Consider the following 20,484-nt stretch of genomic DNA (forward strand, 5'->3'; position numbering starts at 1 on the left):
CCCCCAGCAACCGCCCCTCGGGGCGCAGCAGAGATGGGGCTTTGGAGGTGGAGCAGCCATAATCTATGCTTCCTCAGGACTATGTGGAAATCAGCCGAACCAGCAGCCACTCCCTCCTGCGCCAGCCACTCCTGTCAGCGGAGGGGGGGCCCATGTAGCCGCTGCCCGGAATGGACAGCCATCGGGGGACAGCCTGGCACTTGCGTTACGCTGCAAAGGCCCCTTACAAGGGACAGTTTGCTGGTAACTCACAGAGTCCCCCCTCCCCCCACGTTTGGGGTCGGGGGCCCCTGCGGCGGGAACAGCCCATTGACTCTCACTGAGCCTGCTGCGTGCCTGTATGAAGCTGGCCTGTGTGTCTCGCTGCCCCAGCCTTCTCCCCCTTTCCCACACATGAAGCGCTGCTGGTGGGGAGAGCCCCCCGGCATTGGAGCCCCCTCCAGGGGTAGCAGCGAAGTTGCTCTTGCAGCAGATGCTGCAGTGGCAGACAGACCCACCGCTGCGTGCATGAGAGGAAAAAAACAAATGTGGTTTTAGCCGAGAATGGGGACGGGAATGGGCAAACTCCCTCCCCCCCCCCCCCCCAGAGCTAGGAACCCGCCTGCTGCTGCTTCCCATCAGGCTGGGAAAGTCCCTGCCCCTTTCAGAGGTAGCAGCATCCCTTCCCCTCTTCCCTGGCCTCATGCAGACAAAGGAAGCTGCTAGTTGTCCCCATCTCCCCTCTGTGTGATGCAGAGGGGAGGGAGGCAGCGGGATTACTGCTCTCTGCACCTGCAGTCCCTGGAGGGTACAAGCAGAAAAGCAGTAAGCTAGCTGTCAGCTCTGTGCCTGGACCGTCAGTTTAACAGAGCTGGTCCCATGTGCTGGGTTCAAAGCGACCCACCCTCCATCAAAGACATATACAGAGAGAAATCCCCATCCACTGCCCCTTTGCCCCTGCCATGAAGCAGTGCTGGAGAGGGCGAGCGAACTCCCACATGGCCAGGGCAGCTGACAGCCCCTCACGTGTTCTCCTAATCCTCTCTGTCCCGGGTTGTGGGCATGTGGGGGGAGGGGAAAGAAAGTTGACAGTTGCTCCTCCCCCCCGTTTTATTTTTGGACGTAGATTCACAGATGATGCGATTAAACCTGTCCAGCTGGAGTAGAAAGGGCACACGTTCTGAGGTGGGAAGGAAAAAGGGCTTCATCTGACCCAAGATGCGGGATCACCCCCACAAACACCTACAGCCGAACACTGGCAGCTGTAAGAGACGTGTGTGAACTGCAGCATAAAGAAGGATTTACCCTCCCTATCTAGCAACCTCTGCAGGAGAGGCATGGATTGTGCAGGGGGCCTGAGTCTATTCTTGTGCCTCTATAACTCTATTGGCTTCAAGCTTTATGACAGATCAGAATCAGGCCCGTTGCAAGGATATTGAGCTTTCATCTGCAACACTCTTTATAGGCATTTATGTAATTCACCCCGACGTACTCCTGTAGATCGGTAGGCCCTTTTTACAGGGAGAAACTGAGGCACGGAAGTAAAGGGCCTTGCTCAAGGCCACTCACCCAATCAGGTCAAAGCCGGAATTAGGGCTCAGGATAGGAGTTATGGCTCCTGAAGGTCAAAGGGAGTGACTTGTGTGCTGCAGTGGGAGAATGGAGCCCTTAGTTCCTGGCTGCTAGTCCCATACTCATACCATCCCTCCCGCGTCCGCTCTCTGGGGCCAATCTGAGCTGCTGGGATAGAAGCAGGGTATTTTTATTTTCAGATGGAAAGAGGAGGCGGCTGGATTAGTAGCTGGCTGTGATGGGACTTGCCCAACAGCATTTGGAGGCCAGAAATAGGAACCCCTGAGTGCAGATTTCCATACCTATAGCCAGTGCCCGAGAAGGACGAGAACTCGGCTGGCTGGTCACAGAGTCATCAGTCACTCATCACAGAAACCAGCTGCTGAGAGCCCCCTGTGCCTGAAGTGGAGCATGTGGAGTGAACTGTCTCCCAGCCAACAGAGCAAGAGTTAAGTCCCTGCTTCCATTACATGGCTGTGATTCTATAGGGACCCTCTTCCCGGCCTGGCTAGGGGACAATCATGCCAAGCTGTCAGATGCCAGGAACAAAACAGGGCTTCCAACAGTGCCAAGAAGGGTAAAAGGGGCATCTCTCTGCTGATGGAGCAGAGGTGCAGTGTCACTTAAGAAGTTCATGTGGGGGTGTTTCTGGGGCAGCCTGCTTATCTCTGAAGGATACACCTCACCTCGTTCCCCGAGCTTGGAAAACCCGGTGGGAAGCCAAGTGAACATAAAAACGGCCATACTGGCCATCCAGCCCAGTAATCTAGCTTCTGACAGTGGCCAATGCCAGGTGCTTCTGAGGGAATGAACAGAACAGACAATCGTCAAGTGATCCATCCCCTGTCGCTCATTCCCAGCTTCTGGCAAACAGAGGCTAGCGACAAGTGCCTCAGTAATGAGTACTAGACACGTCAGGGAAGTGCTGCTCAGAGACTCCAAACTAGCGCCCCTCCGCCTTTGCAATTTGAGAAGCCTCCCAAAAGCCAAAGAGACACCCACTTGCTGGGCGCCAGCTCCATCTGCATCCAAGGTGGGGCAGGCTGTTCTCAACATGCGCGAGGCTTTACAATATCTACTGGAAGAGGAGAGTTGTCCTGCAAAACTGCTCCCCTGTCTTACTGTCCCTGCCAACGGCTCTCCCCCAGGGCAGGAGCCACACGCTCCAGGAGCCAAGCAGTGGGTGGGAGAGGTACAGCTTTACGGGAGAAACAATAAATGACGAACAACGATCACGAGCTGGCTGAGCATCTCAGTCGTTCAGCAGCAGGCAGGGGACGAGCAAGGGGCACGTACAGCAGGGAGTATGGGGAATGCAGCAGGGCGGGTGTGAATGGGCAAGCGCGGCAGGAGGGGAGAGTGGGCACGGCAGGAATTAGGAACGTATGCAGCAGGCCACGTTCCCTGCCACACAGGGCCCGGGCCTTGCAAACAGGTTTGCCTCATGGAGGAGGAGTGGATGGGTCGGGGAAGCAGAGCAGGGAGCAAGCTCCGAAATCACCAGGCTAACACTCCCCGCTCGCAGAGGGGAGCGTGCTCTAGGACTGGGAAGAGCGGGTGGAAGCAGTGAGGGACCCGCCCCAAAGAGAAGGTTGGTGGTAACACAGTCTGTAGCCAGGGCGATCCTAGGTTTGTAACGGGGCTGGCTGGTACCCACCAGGGACAGAGCCCAGCAGTGAGATCTAGCAGGGCCCAATGTTTCTTGCTCACTCTGGAGCTAACCCAGAGAACGTACCCCCACCCTGCGTCCATGGAGCGCTCGAGCGCAGGTGGCCACGCTGCTGCAGACGTGCCATTTGTCTGTACTTGTGCCTTTAGACACCAAGTGCTGTGGGGGCAGGCACAGACTTACTTCAGGGCTTCATCCTGTAGATTTACAGCAGTGCGGAAAGCAACTCTTTATTAGGGCCAATGCGATAAGGAGGAGCCACTTAACCCTGCCCTGCACTGCAGGCTGAAAGGCCTGGTAGGAAAGGCCAGGCACAGAACTTCTAGGGATTATGTTCCTAACTGGGATGCTGCAGTATTGGTGCCTTGCCTGGAAGAAAGAGGGTTCAACGCCTGGAGGCCTGGTTGGAGCAGGGAGAGTGGGACTCCTTAAGCAGTGCTGGTGACGTGGCTCATAACTCCTGCAGCAGGCAATCCAGATAAAAGACAAGTCACCGGTGGCCTTGGAGGGAGAATCGATGTAGCAGTAAGGAGTGGGAAAGCAGAGGCTGCCAGGAGGGGGAGAACGTAGGGTAGGACAATAAGCAGAAGGAAGTGATTGAGTGATTGAGTGTATGAGTGATTGAGTTAGGCCTCAAGAAACCAGCACAGAGGCAGGCAGGCTGGGGTGCAGGGAACTTAATATCCAGGGAATTTAGTTTGAGGGCAGAGCATTCCTGAAATAGCTGAAGACGAGGAGTTTAGCAGAGAATGTCTATCAAGCTGCTTGAAGCCATCAAAGGGGAAAGTAAATCATGAGCATAAATCCAGAATGGGTGGAGGCAGGAGAGAGTAACACCGACAGACCCCAGTTGTTGGCGGTCGGGATCGAACCTGGGACCTCAGTGCATGAGCCCCTACTGCATGAGCTAAAAGCCGGCTGGTTGTTAGCTAAGGCTGTGGAGCAGAGTCATTAATCTCTTTCTCTCTAAGTGGTCCACAGTGCCACTGGCTGGGATAGAACACCACACCCGGGAGGTGTGTGGGTTACAAGAGGATGGGGGTGAGAGGATTTCTAATAGAGAGGCAGGCTCGTGCCACTGAACGTGGAGCCCTGCTTGTAACAGAGGAGCTGGTAACCCCTGGACGGCAGGGGGAGGAGGAAAAAAGTATGAGAAAATGGTAAGAGATCATTTCCAAGGTCACTGTTGTGAGAGAACATGCTCGAGGGTCCCCCGGCCTAGAACATGGAGCATGAACAGACTGGGCAAATACACACAGACAGTCTGGAGGAAGGGAGAGGAGACTGTGACATGGAGGAGTAAGCTTGGAGGTGTACACGCAAATCAAACTCAGCTTGGGCATCAGCCAAGGAGGAAGTGAGGAACACCAGCTGGGATTTGTGCCGGGGGAAACCAGGGCGTGGAGGCAGCCGAGAACATCCCTGGCATTGCAGCCTGGAGAGAATGGGGCAGACAGGAGGACGCTCTGCAGAGCGGCCATCACAGTCCCATTCAAATCAGACATTGGGGGAAGAGCCACCATCGCAAAGCTTTTCTTCTGTTAAGGACGGGGTGATAGGCTCTGGACTCCTCCAACCCCCAGCAATGCTGAAAACCCCCCACTCCAAATCCCACAACACCAGATCCCCCCAAAGTTATCATCTCCCCAGCTTGCTGCCTACACAAAACTCCCCGTCCTCCTTCCCACAACACACACAGGCAAGAGGCAAAACACTTGCCAGCCACTTTTGAGAGTCCGTGATGACACAGGAAGGACACCAGTGAGAACGGAACATGCCCCCAGCTACATTATTGCATCAGGCAACAGAAGAAACAGCTGAGCCACGAGCACGGCCCCTAGAGACTCCGTCCCGCAGAAGGCCCACAAGAAAGGAGTTTATCATCAAAAATCCATTCATTCCCCATGCCTGTGCATTCCCAGCACGTCCCATCCTCCATGGGAACCTTCGATTGCAAGCTGGTTGGCTGATTTGTTTTTGTTTTTTTCTTCTTGGTACCTTAAAGGGGAAGAATCAGCGAAATGAACAAAGAACACCAAGATTAGGGGCAAGGAGGAGAGGTTAACGTGAGGGTCGCAGCGCCTGTAATTTGGGGTGGTTTGGCTCTGCTCCCACAAAAACGTCACTTTGACAAAGGGTGTCGTTCCAAAGCTTTGTTGACATGTTAGAAAATACAGCGCATGGGGAAGATACAGCGATCAGACACAGAATGCTTTGGATCCATTGCGCTGCAGAGTGGCTCATTAGCGTGACAGAATAATGAAGCAAAGAGGCTCAGGGAAGGAAGAGCCTGAACCAAAGCTGCAAACGGAAGGGGGAAATAAAAGGTTGTGTGTGAGAGAGATACCCCCACCCCTGCAGCAGACTCACCATAACACTGCAGCACGCCAACAAAGAAGGTCTTGAGGAGTCTACACTACGGGAAGGAACATAAATCAAGGGAAGTTATTCTCTCACCGGAGAAGCCAGGAGCCAGAGCACGTTTGCACCGTGGAACGCAGCTCTGGTCTCACATAAACACCACCCTATACCGTAAACCTACTGACCGCTATTCCTACCTGCATGCCTCCAGCTTTCACCCTGACCACACCACACGATCCATCGTCTACAGCCAAGCTCTGCGATACAACCGCATTTGCTCCAACCCCTCAGACAGAGACAAACACCTACAAGATCTCTGTCAAGCTTTCTTACAACTACAATACCCACCTGCAGAAGTAAAGAAACAGATTGATAGAGCCAGAAGAGTTCCCAGAAGTTACCTACTACAGGACAGGCCTAACAAAGAAAATAACAGAACGCCACTAGCCGTCACCTTCAGCCCCCAACTAAAACCCCTCCAACGCATTATTAAGGATCTACAACCTATCCTAAAGGATGACCCAACACTCTCACAAGTCTTGGGAGACAGGCCAGTCCTTGCCTACAGACAGCCCCGCAACCTGAAGCAAATACTCACCAACAACCACATACCACACAACAGAACCACTAACCCAGGAACTTATCCTTGCAACAAAGCCCGTTGCCAATTGTGCCCACATATCTATTCAGGGGACACCATCACAGGGCCTAATAACATCAGCCACACTATCAGAGGCTCGTTCACCTGCACATCCACCAATGTGATCTATGCCATCATGTGCCAGCAATGCCCCTCTGCCATGTACATTGGTCAAACTGGACAGTCTCTACGTAAAAGAATAAATGGACACAAATCAGATGTCAAGAATTATAACATTCATAAACCAGTCGGAGAACACTTCAATCTCTCTGGTCACGCAATCACAGACATGAAGGTCGCTATCTTAAAACAAAAAAACTTCAAATCCAGACTCCAGCGAGAAACTGCTGAATTGGAATTCATTTGCAAATTGGATACTATTAATTTAGGCTTAAATAGAGACTGGGAGTGGCTAAGTCATTATGCAAGGTAGCCTGTTTCCTCTTGTTTTTTCCTACCCCCCCCCCCAGATGTTCTGGTTTAACTTGGATTTAAACCTGGAGAATGGTCAGTTTAGATGAGCTATTACCAGCAGGAGAGTGAGTTTGTGTGTGTATGGGGGTGGGGGGGATGTGAGAAAACCTTGATCTATGCAGGAAATAGCCCGACTTGATTATGTAAAGAGTTGTCACTTTGGATGGGCTAGCACCAGCAGGAGAGTGAATTTGTGTCGGGGGGGTGGAGGGTGAGAAAACCTGGATTTGTGCTGGAAATGGCCCACCTGTTGATCACTTTAGATAAGCTATTACCAGCAGGACAGTGGGGTGGGAGGAGGTATTGTTTCATGATTTCTGTGTGTATATAAAGTCTGCTGCAGTTTCCACGGTAAACATCTGATGAAGTGAGCTGTAGCTCACGAAAGCTCATGCTCAAATAAATTGGTTAGTCTCTAAGGTGCCACAAGTCCTCCTTTTCTTTATACTACAGGGAAGAGATGGAAAGATCACAGCAGAGAGCAATTGGAGTGACGTGTGCATCAAGGCATGTGAGTTAGGAAACAATATGAGGCCGATTCAGCCGACGGAGCAGGAAAAGGAAAAGGAACATTTCCTGCCAAGAAAGAGGATCCAGCGAGAAGACGAAGGACAGAGCAGCGCGAAGAAGCCATTTCAGAGAGTAACGCATTCAGGAACAGCGGAAAAGCACTAGCCCCGAAGCAGAAATTCCTTCATAGCCTGGGGCGGTTGAAATTGCAAACTGCCAAAAGTCAGCAACCACACTAATCGCGAAGGCAGCTGGGCCAACTGCTGGGAAAGGAGAGCGGAAGGAACATGGCCGTTCATCAGGATTTATTAGAGCAGGCCCTAATTGGCCAGATGGCCTCCCCTGGCTCTGAGCATTGCTGCGCCTCTCCACGCCTCCCCTTGCTCCTTCGGCAGCTTGCTTTTTGCAGCGCCCTTCCAGTGAGCGTTTCTGGGCAACTTTGGTGCAACCCACCCCCTGTTGAGATGGCCTCTCCCCTTTCTCTGGTGTTCCTGCATGCCACCCTTCTGGAAGGACATGGTGCTAATCCCTGGAGTCACAGGCCTGGGCTGGAACAGACCCTGGCAAAAAGGCTTTATTTTTATTTTTTTTTTTTGCAAAATTTCATTAAAATGCCTGTTCACAGATTCAGTTTGTGGCTCAGGAATGTCAATTTTCACAACTTTTTTTGCAAAGTGTTCTGCTTTGCATCCAAACCTCCAAGATGGAGGGGATTTTTTGGGAGGGAGGGGTAGAGAGCCAGGTGAGGGTTTTTTTGTTTTTTTTTTCCCCAAGATTTGGAAAAATGCTAAGGTTTTTGCTCTAAACTGGTCGTGTTTCACAGTTTGTGTCAAATGGGTTACTTGAGTGAGTTCTAAACACTGCAGAAGCAAACCGCTGCTTTTAGCCATTTGAGAGGCAGCATGGTGCAGGGGTTAGGGCACTGGATCTGGCTTCTTGTCCTTGCTCTGCCACCGATCTGCTGCCTGACCGTTGGTAGCTCACTTCACATCTCTATGCCTCTGCTTCTTCTCCCACCCTTTGTCCAACGTGTCCCTTTAGCCTGAAAGGTCCCCGGGGCAGGGACTGCTGCTCACTCTGCATACATACAGCACCCAGCGCAACAGAGCCCTGATCTCAGTTGGTCTCTAAATGCTATTGTGAGAGAAGTAATATTAGTCCATAAAGGAAGGCAAAATGTCTCTAGAGGCTGGTTGGGTCGTACCTTAGCCAGGTGCTTGGCTATTCCTCTTCCTCGGTAGGCGTCTGGTACCTCTGTGTGCTGCAAGTCCACTATCCTCTTCCCCACGTACTCGTAGAGCAGCACTGCCCTGTCGTGGCAACCTACGGAACGCAAGGCAGGAGTTTAGTTACAGAAATGCCTTGGGGGATAGAACTCTCTGCTCGGGGTGAATGCAGCTCACAGTGATGCTAAGCTAGCACGGGTGTCTGTCCTAACTCCTGGCATCTAGGGATCAGCTCTGCTGAAGGAGCTTGCAACATCTCTTTGTTGGAACAGAAGGAGGCCACCACAGTCTAGCACACTGGAATGCAATGGCTCAGATTTTGCTCCTAGTTATACACCGATTCCCCATTTCATTGAAATGAGGTGAAACCGAGGGCAGGATCTGGCCTACTGGGATAGCTTTGAGGTTTCCCCACCACACACACCCCAGGCCTTGAATTACCATATTATGATGAAATGATTTGTAATATGTACAAATATTGTTCAAATCCTGTGCTGGCTAGAGGTTGTGGGGGAGGGAGGGAATGGGTGGACTAGGTGACCTAACAAACAGATCTTTCCTCTCTAATATATATTATTTTTTTTCCCCTGTGGCATATAAAATCTGCTAGCATTTTCTGATCTGGCAGCCAGAACTGGCATTTCAAACACTTTGGATCTAGTAGAGGATAAAAATTCTTCTGTGAATGAAAACAGACAGACAGACAGACACACACACACCCCTCAGGAAAAATTAAATGTTTCCATCTATAATCATGATCAAATGTGGCACACAAACATGCATGACAAATATATAATAACAACACTGTTAATTTCTCTTCGTAATTCAAATACAAGGGAAAAGGTCTCAGTACGTGGAAAGTGGTGTGTGATACATTTGAAAGATCCTGAGATTTGACCAATATTAGAAGAGAAATCATTTGAATTCTGCATTTCCATAGGTTATGCTTAAAGTTTCTCAAAGGGATTTGAACCAAGGATTTAGATCAGCCTTGCCGAATGGTCATGAATGTTCACCAGTCCAGACACAGAGGGCTCTCCCCCTTGTGCAATCATTGCACTGGCCTAAGAAATCAGTATAACACACTACGAGATCAGAATGGTAGCATTTCATACCCATGTTGTGCGAGCGTGATTACAAACTGGGCTGGACTATGCAGGATCTGGCCCAGGTACTCACTCATTCTTACTGGGATGAAGAAAAGTTAGTGACTGATATTTTGCACAACTGTCAAAAAAAAAATCCCCCACATCAAATGAGTAGAATTTTGCACACCCAAATTAGATATCGGTGTGTGCAGGAGGCAAGTAAAGGCAACTACCATTATTTTCTCAGCAACAGCTCACGCACTGCAATTTGATAGTAATTTAGACAGAACAGAGAGATTTTGACATCCGTGCATAAGAAAGTTTCTGAAACCCACAAACAGAGCTGATGGATCAGAAAAGACTGTCTCCCTCACCAGCCAGTTGCAGCTGGCTGATCTACATGAAGTCACATTGTGAGTATGCCACCGGTTATTTGTGAAAGCGTTTACCATACCTGAAGCTTTGCACGTTTTAGTACAAATGAAAATTAATTCACAAAACTCACACCAGAGCGACAGGGCCAGATTAACCTTCTGTGGGCCTGGCACCAAACATATTTGTGGGCCCCCATGGAGGCAATGGGGCATAGCGCGGGGAGGTCAGTACCTGGAGCGAGGGGTCAGCCAGGGGCAATGGGGCATGGCAGGGGAAGCCCAGCTCCGTCCATGGCGAGGGCACTATTTACAAACTGGCAGTTGCCAGACGCACAGTGGCCTGCCAGACGCACAGTGGCCTGCCCGGCCCTGTGCTGCCAGCATTACCCTCCCCTTTGGGGGCAGGCCCATGTCACACCACACAGCCCGCCCCCCTGCCCAACACCCCCTGACTCCCTATGCCCAGAGCCTCCCCGGGCCCACTATGCCCAGTGCTCCCCCCCAGGCCCACCCACAAATGCCCAGCGCCCTGCACACTACCACCTGGGCCCAGTGCCCCCTTGCCCCACAGCCCCACCACAACTGCCCAGCACCCCCACAGAACCCCCACTCCCTAGTGCCCCAACACACACAGATCCTCCCCGCCCCCTCACAGCCCAGCTCCCCCCCCAGACTCCCCACAGACCCACTCCCCCAAGCCCTGCCTCCCGGCCGCACTCACCGACCCTGCTGGGAGGTGACCGTGTCTGCCGGGCTGAGCCAGTAGCGCAGCCCAGGGCTGGTCCCAGGGCAGGGAATCGTTCTGGCCCCTCGGGAGTGGTGAGATCAGCCAGGCCAGGACCTGCCCCGGCCGGGGTCCCTCAAGACGCATTTGCCTGGAGGGGCCCAGCCCAGCCAAGCCCCCCCGACATCCCTCCCCACCTGGCCAAGACTGGCCAGGCTTCTGCACCAGTCCCAGGTGGCTCAGCTCCAGGGAGACACGGGGGCCCCCAGAGGTGGTGTGAAGCAGAGACTGCCCGGAGGTGGAGGTGCCCTGGGGTCCGGCCTGGGGGCTGAGAGGAGCAGGGGGGTGGGGCCAAGGAGCGGAGAGGAGCAAGTGGTGGGCGGGGGGAGCCAGCGGGGTCTTGGGGCGCAGTGCAAGTGGAGCAGGCTGGGGCCCCTTCTGAGCATGGGCCCGGCTCCATGGAGCCATTGTAAACCCGGCACTGCAGAGCGACTGTGGTTCACCACGTGTCATTTGCACGTTTAGAAAGTTTTAACCATCCAGTTAGAGAGTAACAACAATACCATGTCATCTGAGTGACCAATCACACGCCACGAATAGCTGAAGCAAAGAGCTTACAAACAACAGATAGATGGAAAATTCTTGGCTATTTAGGAACACAGGACTGGAGTCACTGAGGTCACTGAGTCCAGTCTCCTGCTGTCACAGGCAATCCAGTCTTATCAATCCATTCACAAACTTATCAAGCTCCATCTTAAAACTAGTTAGATTCCCGGCCCACACCACTCCTGCTGCAAGGCTGTTCTAGGACCTCACTCTGATGGTTAGAAAATTTCTTCTAATTTCCAGCCTAAATGTTTTCATAGCCAGTTTAACCCCAATTGTTCTCAGTCAACTTTGTCCTTTAACTCAAATAGCTCTTCTCCCTCCCTGGTGTTTACCCACTGGTGTTTTGACAGAGAGCAATCCTATCTCTGCTCACGCCGCATTTTGCTAGTTAAATAAGCCAACCTTTTCCAGTTTCTGGCCAAACCTTTACGCTTGAAGAAGTCAGGCTTGGGAAATGGACTGAAAGGCAACTAAGTTTATAGAGAATCCTGGTCCTGATCCTCCACTGCCCTGCATCTTCTGAAGCGCAAAGTGGCAATAAGACCCTACGAAAACAGAGTAGTAGCCTTGCACACTCGTTCTGCACTGGTGGAATGACCCACATGGAGAATCAGGCCCATTGTTCACAGTAAAGACTTCAACCAGCTCTACCTGCAAAACAGGGATGGAAATTATACACAATTCTCCCACACTGGAGGAAACAAACAGTCATGTATTTGGAGCTGCTCTGTGATAATTTATGAACACTGGGGTGTTTACTGTATGAGATTGGTTTAGTTTAATACAGGGGGCTGTCAGGAAAAACAAACAGGAAAGGAAAGAATGTCTTGAGAAATGCCTCCCCCAGTGTCCCCCAGCCAGCCCATCCACACTGCCTGGCCCATGCTGCCTGGGGCTCCAGCAGCGATTTAAAGGGCCCAGGGTTGTGGCAGCAGCGGCCGGAGCCCCGGGCCCTTTTAAATCGCAGCCCTGGGGCAGCCGCTCCTTTTGCCCCCCCAGCCCTGTCAGCAGCCGGGGGGGGGGGGCAAAGGGCCAATGACATTAAAGTGGCCCTTTGCCACGGCAGTGCTTTAACGTCAGCTGAGTACGGGCTGGTACCTGGCTGCCACTTTTTACTGGTACGCTGTACTGGCCTGTACCAGCTGACTTTCACCCCCGCTTTTGGGTCAGGACCCCCAATTTAAGAAACGCTGGTCTCCCCCGTGAAATCTGTATAGTATAGGGTAAAAGCACACAAAAACACTAGATTTCACGGGGAGACCGGATTTCACGGTCCATGCTGCGTTTTTCATGGCCGTGAATTTGGTAGGGCCCCAATTAAAGCAGTCACCAGTAGCCAGTAATTTAAAGCCTATAATTAAAGGCTTTAAACAGTTTGTTATAAGTGCTCTGTTCACACGCTCCTAACTTTCCACCACACTCGTCTTCGGGGTTGAAAATTTCCATGGTCTCTGGCTGATTTTTTGGAGAGTTTAAGCAAAATCCTTTCAGCTGTGGCAGAACGGGGGGAAAAGTTACATTTCTCATTCTATAAAAACCTATTACGTATATGTGCGTGTATGCACGTACAGAGTACTGCAGCAAAAGAGGTCTTAAAATATGAAACCATGGCCTGGGCAGCATCTTTATTGAATATTTGTATTTGTTATCACAGTAGCAACTGGACACTCCAGCCAAGACTGGTGCCCCATTTTGCTAGGTGCTGTACACACACCTAACAAGAGACAGTCTTACCCTTGAAGGATTTCCAATCTGAATACACAGAGAAATAACCTACTATCCCCATTTTAAAGATAGGGAACTGAGGCCCAGATTAGCAAACCATCCTTATTCAGCCAAGCATGCGAACACATGTTTAACTTTAAGCACATGGGTGAACCAGACCATAAGGGATTTGCAGAGCCAGCAATTGAACCAAGATGCCCAAGTTTCAGTCCAGCTCCTTAAGTGCAAGGCCATCTTTCTTCTCAGGAAGTGTTAGGCTTTTACTCACACTTTTGAAATGAGTGTTTCATCTGTTGTTTGACTTTTTGAAAATTATGCCCCAAGTACGTAGTAGAAAATGGAGTTGTTTACTGGCGCTCAGGTAAACATAGGTGTACGCTGCATGTGTCCACGGCCAGTTGAGCGTGCACAGGCACTGATCCTGTGTGGAAGGTCCATGAAGAGCCCCACTGAAGTCCATGGGGGTGCAGGCATCCATCCGGGCATGCCATGGCTTTATTGCTTAAAGCAATTTACAAACTGGGGAAAGTCACGGGAACTTGGTCCCTCCAACAGCAGAACGGCTCTGGAGCAAGGGCCTGACAAGCTTCACTGGCAAGATTCGGAAGCTTTGGTACCTGAATAGCTGGATTGGTCTCGTTTTGCCTTTTCTTGCTTTATCAACGTTTTTAAAAAGGGAGCAAATTAAATGCAAAAGACTGTGTGAGGGATGCACAGTTAAGCGTTACATAAAATCAGGAAATTAAGAAATTAAGGTTCCAAGTGACCCACAAAGGAAATAGTTGATCTTGTGTTTTGTTTCGTTTTGAAGTGTTGGATAAAGGATGCCTGGATGGTTTTTTTGTCAGAGTAAAAGCTTTTGTCATGCTTTTTCCTCCCCTTCATATGATCAATTTAGAATTTTCCAAAGTAGATACAATATTATGCTGATTGAAGAGCTAACAAAATTACTGTCGAAAAAAAAAAGTATGTGAACATGTAATTAAAGACTGTATCATAATGCATTTGCAGAACAGAAGGTGGCTGAATTAAGGTTGCACAGAATTATTCTGGCTTTGCCCAACTTCTGAGTGCATGACTTTGCAACCTGAATGTTCTTTTACCTGTTTCTGTGTGTGTGTAATTTCCTAGGGCAAAAACACAAACTGAAAATACACATTGCTTCATGCAGCATCATATTGACAGCCCCATGGATCATCAGCAGGTTTGCAATCTTTAGATCCACTGCACAGACATCTACTACTTGAGCTAATGGAGTCACTTATAGCAGTAGTATGTTGTCATCCTCTCTGTGGACCAGCACTAGAAGGGAATGAGACACACACTACACACTTTGCCCCAGTGGGTTTCACAGGTATTTGCTGACAGCAAAGGAACGGTGAGACTCTGCAATCTTGAGCTCCATTCCAGCCTCTAGAAGTGGGCACAGACCCTTTTTTCTCCCACTTCCCCCAAAGCTTCATCCTTTCTACCCACCTCTTCCATCTTGTACCTGTCCTAGTCATGTCTCTTCCCAAGCCCTGGCTCCTCATCCCAGTCCTGGCCTCCTTGCCCAGACATTTTTAGTCTTCCCCTCCAAATCCCATTCTCTCCACTATTTCCAGTCTTCTTGCCCATCCAGTCCCAATTCTTCCCTCCTGGCTCTCTGTCTGAGCCATCTCTCCCCTTCCAGTCATGGTTATATTCCCCTCCCTTCCCAGTTTCCTCCTCTCCACTTCCAATCTCAGTCTCCTCAAACCCCACCCCAGTCCAGGGCTTTTGTCCCTATGAATTTGAATCAGGCAGCTTCCTTCTCCATGCTGGCTGGGTGCCGGTGCAGGTGTAATTGAAAACACAGTGTGATGTCCTAGGTCTTGAACCCAGGGCTGGGAGTCCCCAGACAGCCGCCACCACCACATCCTGGTCTCCACCCAATGTCTACTGAAACCTGGTGGGCTGAGAAGTTACTAGGACTATAGCTCCCGTCAAGGCATCATGCATAGGAGCTGTGATTGGAGGAGTGCATGGCTCCACTGATTGGTCCAACTACACTATTTAAGCCAGGAGGAAGTTTGTCTGAACAACAAGGTGGTTTCTTGTTGTGGCTGTGTTGGACCCTGCTCGTGCCTGCCTCCTGCACCCAACCCTGTTCCTGATTCCTGCTCTGCTCCTGCCTTACCCCCTGTTCCCACGATGCTCCTGCTCCATGCTTGTTCCTTGCCTTTCCTCCTGCCCTCACACCTCACCTCCAATCCTCAGTGACCAGTCCTGGCTCCAACTCCAACTTCTGACTTTGACTTCGGCTTAGCCCTTGACTCTGGCATTTGGCATCTGACCTCGGGTCTGACCCTCAGCTTCGATTTCTGGTTCTGACTCTAGCTTGACCCCTGGCTCTGGTGACTGGCAGTTGACTCTGGTGCTGACCCTTGGCTTTCTTCCCCCGTCTGGACACCTGCTTCGCCCACTAGACCTGACTCCTGCTCTGACCACTAGGCCAGACCCCCTACATCCCACTCCATAACACACAGGAAAGAGAGCGTGAGACTCTCTACTCTTATATATGGTTGCCAGCCCCATCCATGCCCGCTGCAGCCCCGCGGAGAAGCATGCTCAGTCGTTCTGATGGGATGGCACACTAGGAACCATGTGAGGCTCGAGCACGCTCAGTGAGGACGGAATCTTCATGAACGTAGGCATTAAACTCCAACAAGGCTCTACTGGGCATGCGTAAGTAGAAGTTTTTCAAAGGCCGATAACTTGGCCAGATTTGAGCAGATTTTCCTAGGGATGGCAAAAGGCACATCTCTGACACGAAGACCACCCTGCTACCAAATTTCAAGGCACTTCTCAATGGCATGGAGGCATTACAACTTTTCAAAGGAAAGGTTGCCAGAATTTTTTTTAGATGGCAAAGCAATGTGTTTTCCCCTAGCCTCGTTCTTGGAAAAGGCAGAGCTGTTTTGGCTGATTTTATTTATTTTTTAAATTCTTCCAGAGGCAGAAACCCAACATGGAAAGTTTCAGCCCAAACGGTTAAAGTTTGGCAAAGTTATAAGCAATTGACAACAGTCTTATAATGGGAAGTGTCAAGCAACCTTAACAGTAGACAGAACTACCAGCCCAGCTTGTAATTTCACATTTTCTTGAGTCAGCAGAATATCTCAGGCTCCATTAAAGTCAATGGAATTTAAGCACATGCTTCAGGTCTTTGTTTAATCAAGGCCCAAATGCTTATGGTAGATTAATATGGTACTGCATAAGGCCCTGATCCAGCAATGGCTATGCCCAGCAGCTGTACGGTTTGTCCCTCACAGAGTCCCATTGAAATCAGCAGGACACATGCTTATGCCCCTTTGCAGCGTCACCACCTGTGTCATTAAACATATAGCATAAAGATACCAAAATGGAGTGTACAATACAATCCCATTCACATGGCTGTTGAGGCCTTCTCTTTTATCATTCTTGTCTTTTTGTGTGTATGCCATTTCCACTGTGCAACCTTAACGTTGCACCAACCCCGTTTCTTGCGTGTAGCGCAGGGAGGTGGGGAGATGCATGAATTGGTTATTATTATTGTCATGTGTCCCCTGTGTGACTGAATCTGACACAGCCACAGGCCAGAACATGAACTGCATTTTTCAGATGGAAAGAAACATCGAAGAGATGATTTTTCCATATTCATTCCACCCACAGCAATAAGCACATGCATCTTGCCAGTCTGCCATTACCTATCCCCTCCCCCCAGTCTCTTGGGAGAGAGACTTACAGAGAGGTCTTAGCTGTTCAAATGAAAGCTTTACATAGCATGGAAGTGCCCCTGACGATGCTGTGAAATGAGACGGGATTTTTCTTCAGTTTATCTCTGATGCAGCATCTGGTTTTCAGTGGGGTTCCTGCCTTTTCTTCCCCCTTTTTTTTCCTCTCTCTTTCTCCCGCCGTTTTTTTTAAACATACATGGTTTTTCAGCTGCCTGGATGAGGCAGAGGGAGGTCAGGCGACTTTCCTGAGGTCACACAGCGACTCAGGGGCTCAGCAAGTATTAGAATCCAGGCACCTCCTTTGTTCCAGTCACGACACTCCCAGACTGATGGTGCGTGTGCCAGCCGAGTAGGGCAGTGCTAGAGCTCCAGAGGCAGGAGAGGAACGGACAATCTCCTTTGCAAGAATTCAGAGGACAGGGTGGTTACAAGACACCCGCACCTGGTCTTCACAACCCTCCCACCACGGTCAGAAGTAGCGGCACTGTACCCGTGTCGAGAGCAGCAGGAGGAGAGTTGCTGAAAAAGCCCCCATCCCGGACACTACAGAATGAAATGAAAAATGATTCTGAGAGGTTGTGACAGAAGCCCCTTCCCGACTCCACGATGGCAAGAAAGGAAGCATTCATGAGGCATCAGCTGAAGCAACTGGACCCCAAGACACCACGAAGTTCAGCCAGCCTGAATAACTAGCCATCTGCAAGGGGCTCTCTCACCAGCGATCCCATGTCTTAGCGAACCCGAGAGTATCTTGTCTTGGAGAGGATTTAATGCTGCACTTGTGGTGTTTGATCAGAGCGCGCAAGGGTCTCTTCTCCACAAAGGAGCCTTGGACAGAGGATGGACCATCACATGGGCTGATTACATGTGCTCTTCTGGTTGCAATGCAGATTACATAGCTGATGGAGTAGAGAATAAACCTTTCTACCCCAGTTTAGGGAAGGCACAAAGTGACATGAACAGAGTATGTCCCTGGTTTCTGTTCTCTTCAGGAAGCGTGGAGATTAACTTGCATAAAACCCACGACTATTCAGGCTTCAGAGGAACCAATCTCCAGCCCCTTAGACCATGCAGACCTACAGCACAAGCCCCCAACCCCTGTTGCTTGCCATCCACCACACCAACAGCTTATGATCAAAACAGGCCCTTATGCAGCGGTGGAAGCAAGGTGACAAACTTAGGGTTTAAACCAGCTCCCACAGACACTCCTAGAAAACTCCTCAAGTCTTCAGTGTAAGCTGGGGCAGCACCTAATGGGGCAGATCCCCAGCAGACCCAGAGGAAAGTAGCTCCAGTTTGCACACGGATTGGGTGTTGCCAGGATGCCACTGTAGCTCCAGTTCATTCAGTCTGGTGGGGTTGACGGGGGGTCAGAAGTGGGAAGAAGGTTGGCACCAGCTGCCAAAGGGTGGTAGCAACGTAGCTGCGCGGCTGCTCAAAGTGCCAAGTCCACTAGACCCAATTCACCCCAGGAACTATGGATGTAGCAGGTCCCGCAGGACACTGCGCAGGATTTCAATGGACGGACTGCAGCCGGCAGTACCAGGGAAGACATTAACTGCCTTCCCCCCGCAATCTGGGCATGGGAAAGGCCTTACCCTATGGAATAATGGGGCAGCTCATCAGAGGGCAGAGAATGCCACATCAGCAATCAGGGGACATCCTGGGGTGGGTGAGCATAAAGCCATGCGAGGTAGGCAGACGTTAGGCCGGATGAGTTTGCGGTTCCCTAGTGAGAAGTGGGTTCCAGACACTAGAAAGCATTAGACACCCCTTGCCAACCATCCTGAGAGACATGCCCACGAACAAGACGCCATCAGCATGTGACTGGCACGAGTGGGCTAACCTGGACTAAGCTCCGCCAGCCCTTCAGCCAGCAGGGCAATGCCTCCTGCTCTCACCCTCTGAACAATGAGGGCTGATCTCGGCAGTATCAATACTAGGAAGCCTCCAAGCAGGGAAAACAATAGGACAGGCAGCGCCATGGTGGGGGATGGAGCAAAAGGCTGCTGTGGTCCAGGGAACACCAGGGATCGCGGGCTGGGCAGCCCTGGAAGGCCAGTTATTGTCTCACATGGGCTTTCCCTTCAATCCCAGGATTTTGCTTAACACTTTTGTACATTCAGGCGCTAAAACCCAGAGGAGATCAAATCAGGAATGCTGACTAATGAGGAAGCACATGGCCAGGGGGACGGGAGGAGGGGGGGGAAGGGGAGAGAGACACACAGACAGCAGGAGACCAATAACTCTGCACCTTTGTTACTTTGCATTTATTCAAACACTCTGGATTCACAGTCCCTTTCTGGGCCAAATTCAGGAGAGAGTCTAAGATGATATGAACACCACCTTCCTCCACCCCTTCAGCTTGCATGTCACACGAGCAGAGATTCCCTGACAGTGTTCCCAACCTCTTCTGTACTGGGACACTCCCCACTTCCTGCCATGCAGGAATATGGGAAGGGCAAAGAAGTCATGAACCCTCCCTGCCCCATCAAGTCACAACTGGCAGGTTGAGAACCTGTGTCTTAGACAAACACACATCACTTCCGAGTTTGGCCCACGGTGCCTGACAGAGGCTGACCTGGTGTAACTCACAAAGTGCACAGCCACAAGGAAGGTGTGTAACAAGATCAGCAGCTTTGGGCAGGTGTGAGAAGGTGCAGGTCATGTTATCCACATGCTGAGGGGATCAGCCTGTCAGGGACACCGTGAAGGTCTTTGTAACCCACCTCTTGGAATCTATCTGCCAACCCCCAGTCACTATAGTACCTGAGCATCTCACAGTCTTCAGTATATTTAGCCTCACAACACCCCTGTGAGGCAGATCAGAGCTATTATCCCCATTGTACTGATAAGGAAACTGAGGCACAGGGAGACGACGTGACTGTCCCAAGATTCACACAGGAAGCCTTTGGTGGAGCAGGGAATTCCGAGTCCCAGGCTAGTGCCCTAACCAGCAGGCCTCCCTACTCCCAGTGGAGTTTCTGACAGCTCCTCCACATTCTGCACAGAAACATCACTCTAATAATGATTTATCACCGTGGGAATCTCCTCTTCATCCAGCCCAGAGACTCTACTTAAGGGCTTCTGTCCCCCTACACAGGATTAGCCAGAAAGTTGTCCTTACCGCTGAGGTGTGTTTTATAAGCTGCATGACTGAAAAAAATGAATAGGAACTTCACTAACGTCACAACACCCCATGAAGAGCCTCCTGATGTCAAAGTGGGTGGGTGGGGGTGGGGGAGAGAAATCAGAAAAAGGCAAGATCCCCTGAGACTGCAAAGAACATAGAATGGCAGCCAGGGAAGTTACAATTCTGCTGTAACAGGGAATTCACAAACCAATCAGGGAGACAGAGGCATTGCCGGGTTCCAGCATCCATCCCCTCCTCTAGCCCAGGAAGGCAGCTCCAGCTGTTACAGCTTACTCTGAAACCTAGCTTTACTGCAGGGGAACTTGGCTGTCTGCAAACCCAGGAGGGGAGTCCAGCTGGAATGCACAGGACGCCTCCGAGCCCGCCTCACAGCCCGGGGTCTCGAGATACTTTGGCACAACAGGCCTGTTGAACTCAATCAGGAATGAAAGGCTGCCACTGTACACGCACTATCAAGTAGCTACCACAGTGCTATATATCCTACAATGTCTATAATAATATCCTACAGTGCGCATTCCTGCAGAGAACCGGACCTGGGAGAGGAGCTAATTTAGGAGGAAGACCAGAGATGAAATGTTAGATTTAAAGGTTACCGGGAACATCCCCTTAACCCCCTAGGTAGGTTTGGGAAGGTAAAGGTCC

The 20,484-nt window shown here is 50.8% G+C and overlaps 1 protein-coding gene across 2 annotated transcripts in view; it reads right to left on the reverse strand.

The window, feature by feature from the left end:
• Nucleotides 1-20,484, reverse strand: part of NATD1 (N-acetyltransferase domain containing 1) — a 37,645-nt gene that overhangs the window by 5,141 nt on the left and 12,020 nt on the right. The window contains exons 2-3 of one of the 2 annotated variants that reach the window (XM_073361881.2): nucleotides 8,410-8,528; nucleotides 36-499 (exon numbers count right to left, since the gene is read on the reverse strand). In XM_073361881.2, coding sequence (XP_073217982.1) covers nucleotides 317-499; nucleotides 8,410-8,528 — 302 coding nt within the window. In that variant the 3' untranslated portion in view covers nucleotides 36-316. Of the gene's footprint in view, nucleotides 1-35; nucleotides 500-8,409; nucleotides 8,529-20,484 lie in introns of those variants that run through there. The other variant, XM_073361882.2, reaches the window with a different exon arrangement.

Source organism: Lepidochelys kempii, chromosome 10 (assembly GCF_965140285.1).
Source record: "Lepidochelys kempii isolate rLepKem1 chromosome 10, rLepKem1.hap1, whole genome shotgun sequence".
NCBI lineage: Eukaryota > Metazoa > Chordata > Testudines > Cheloniidae > Lepidochelys > Lepidochelys kempii.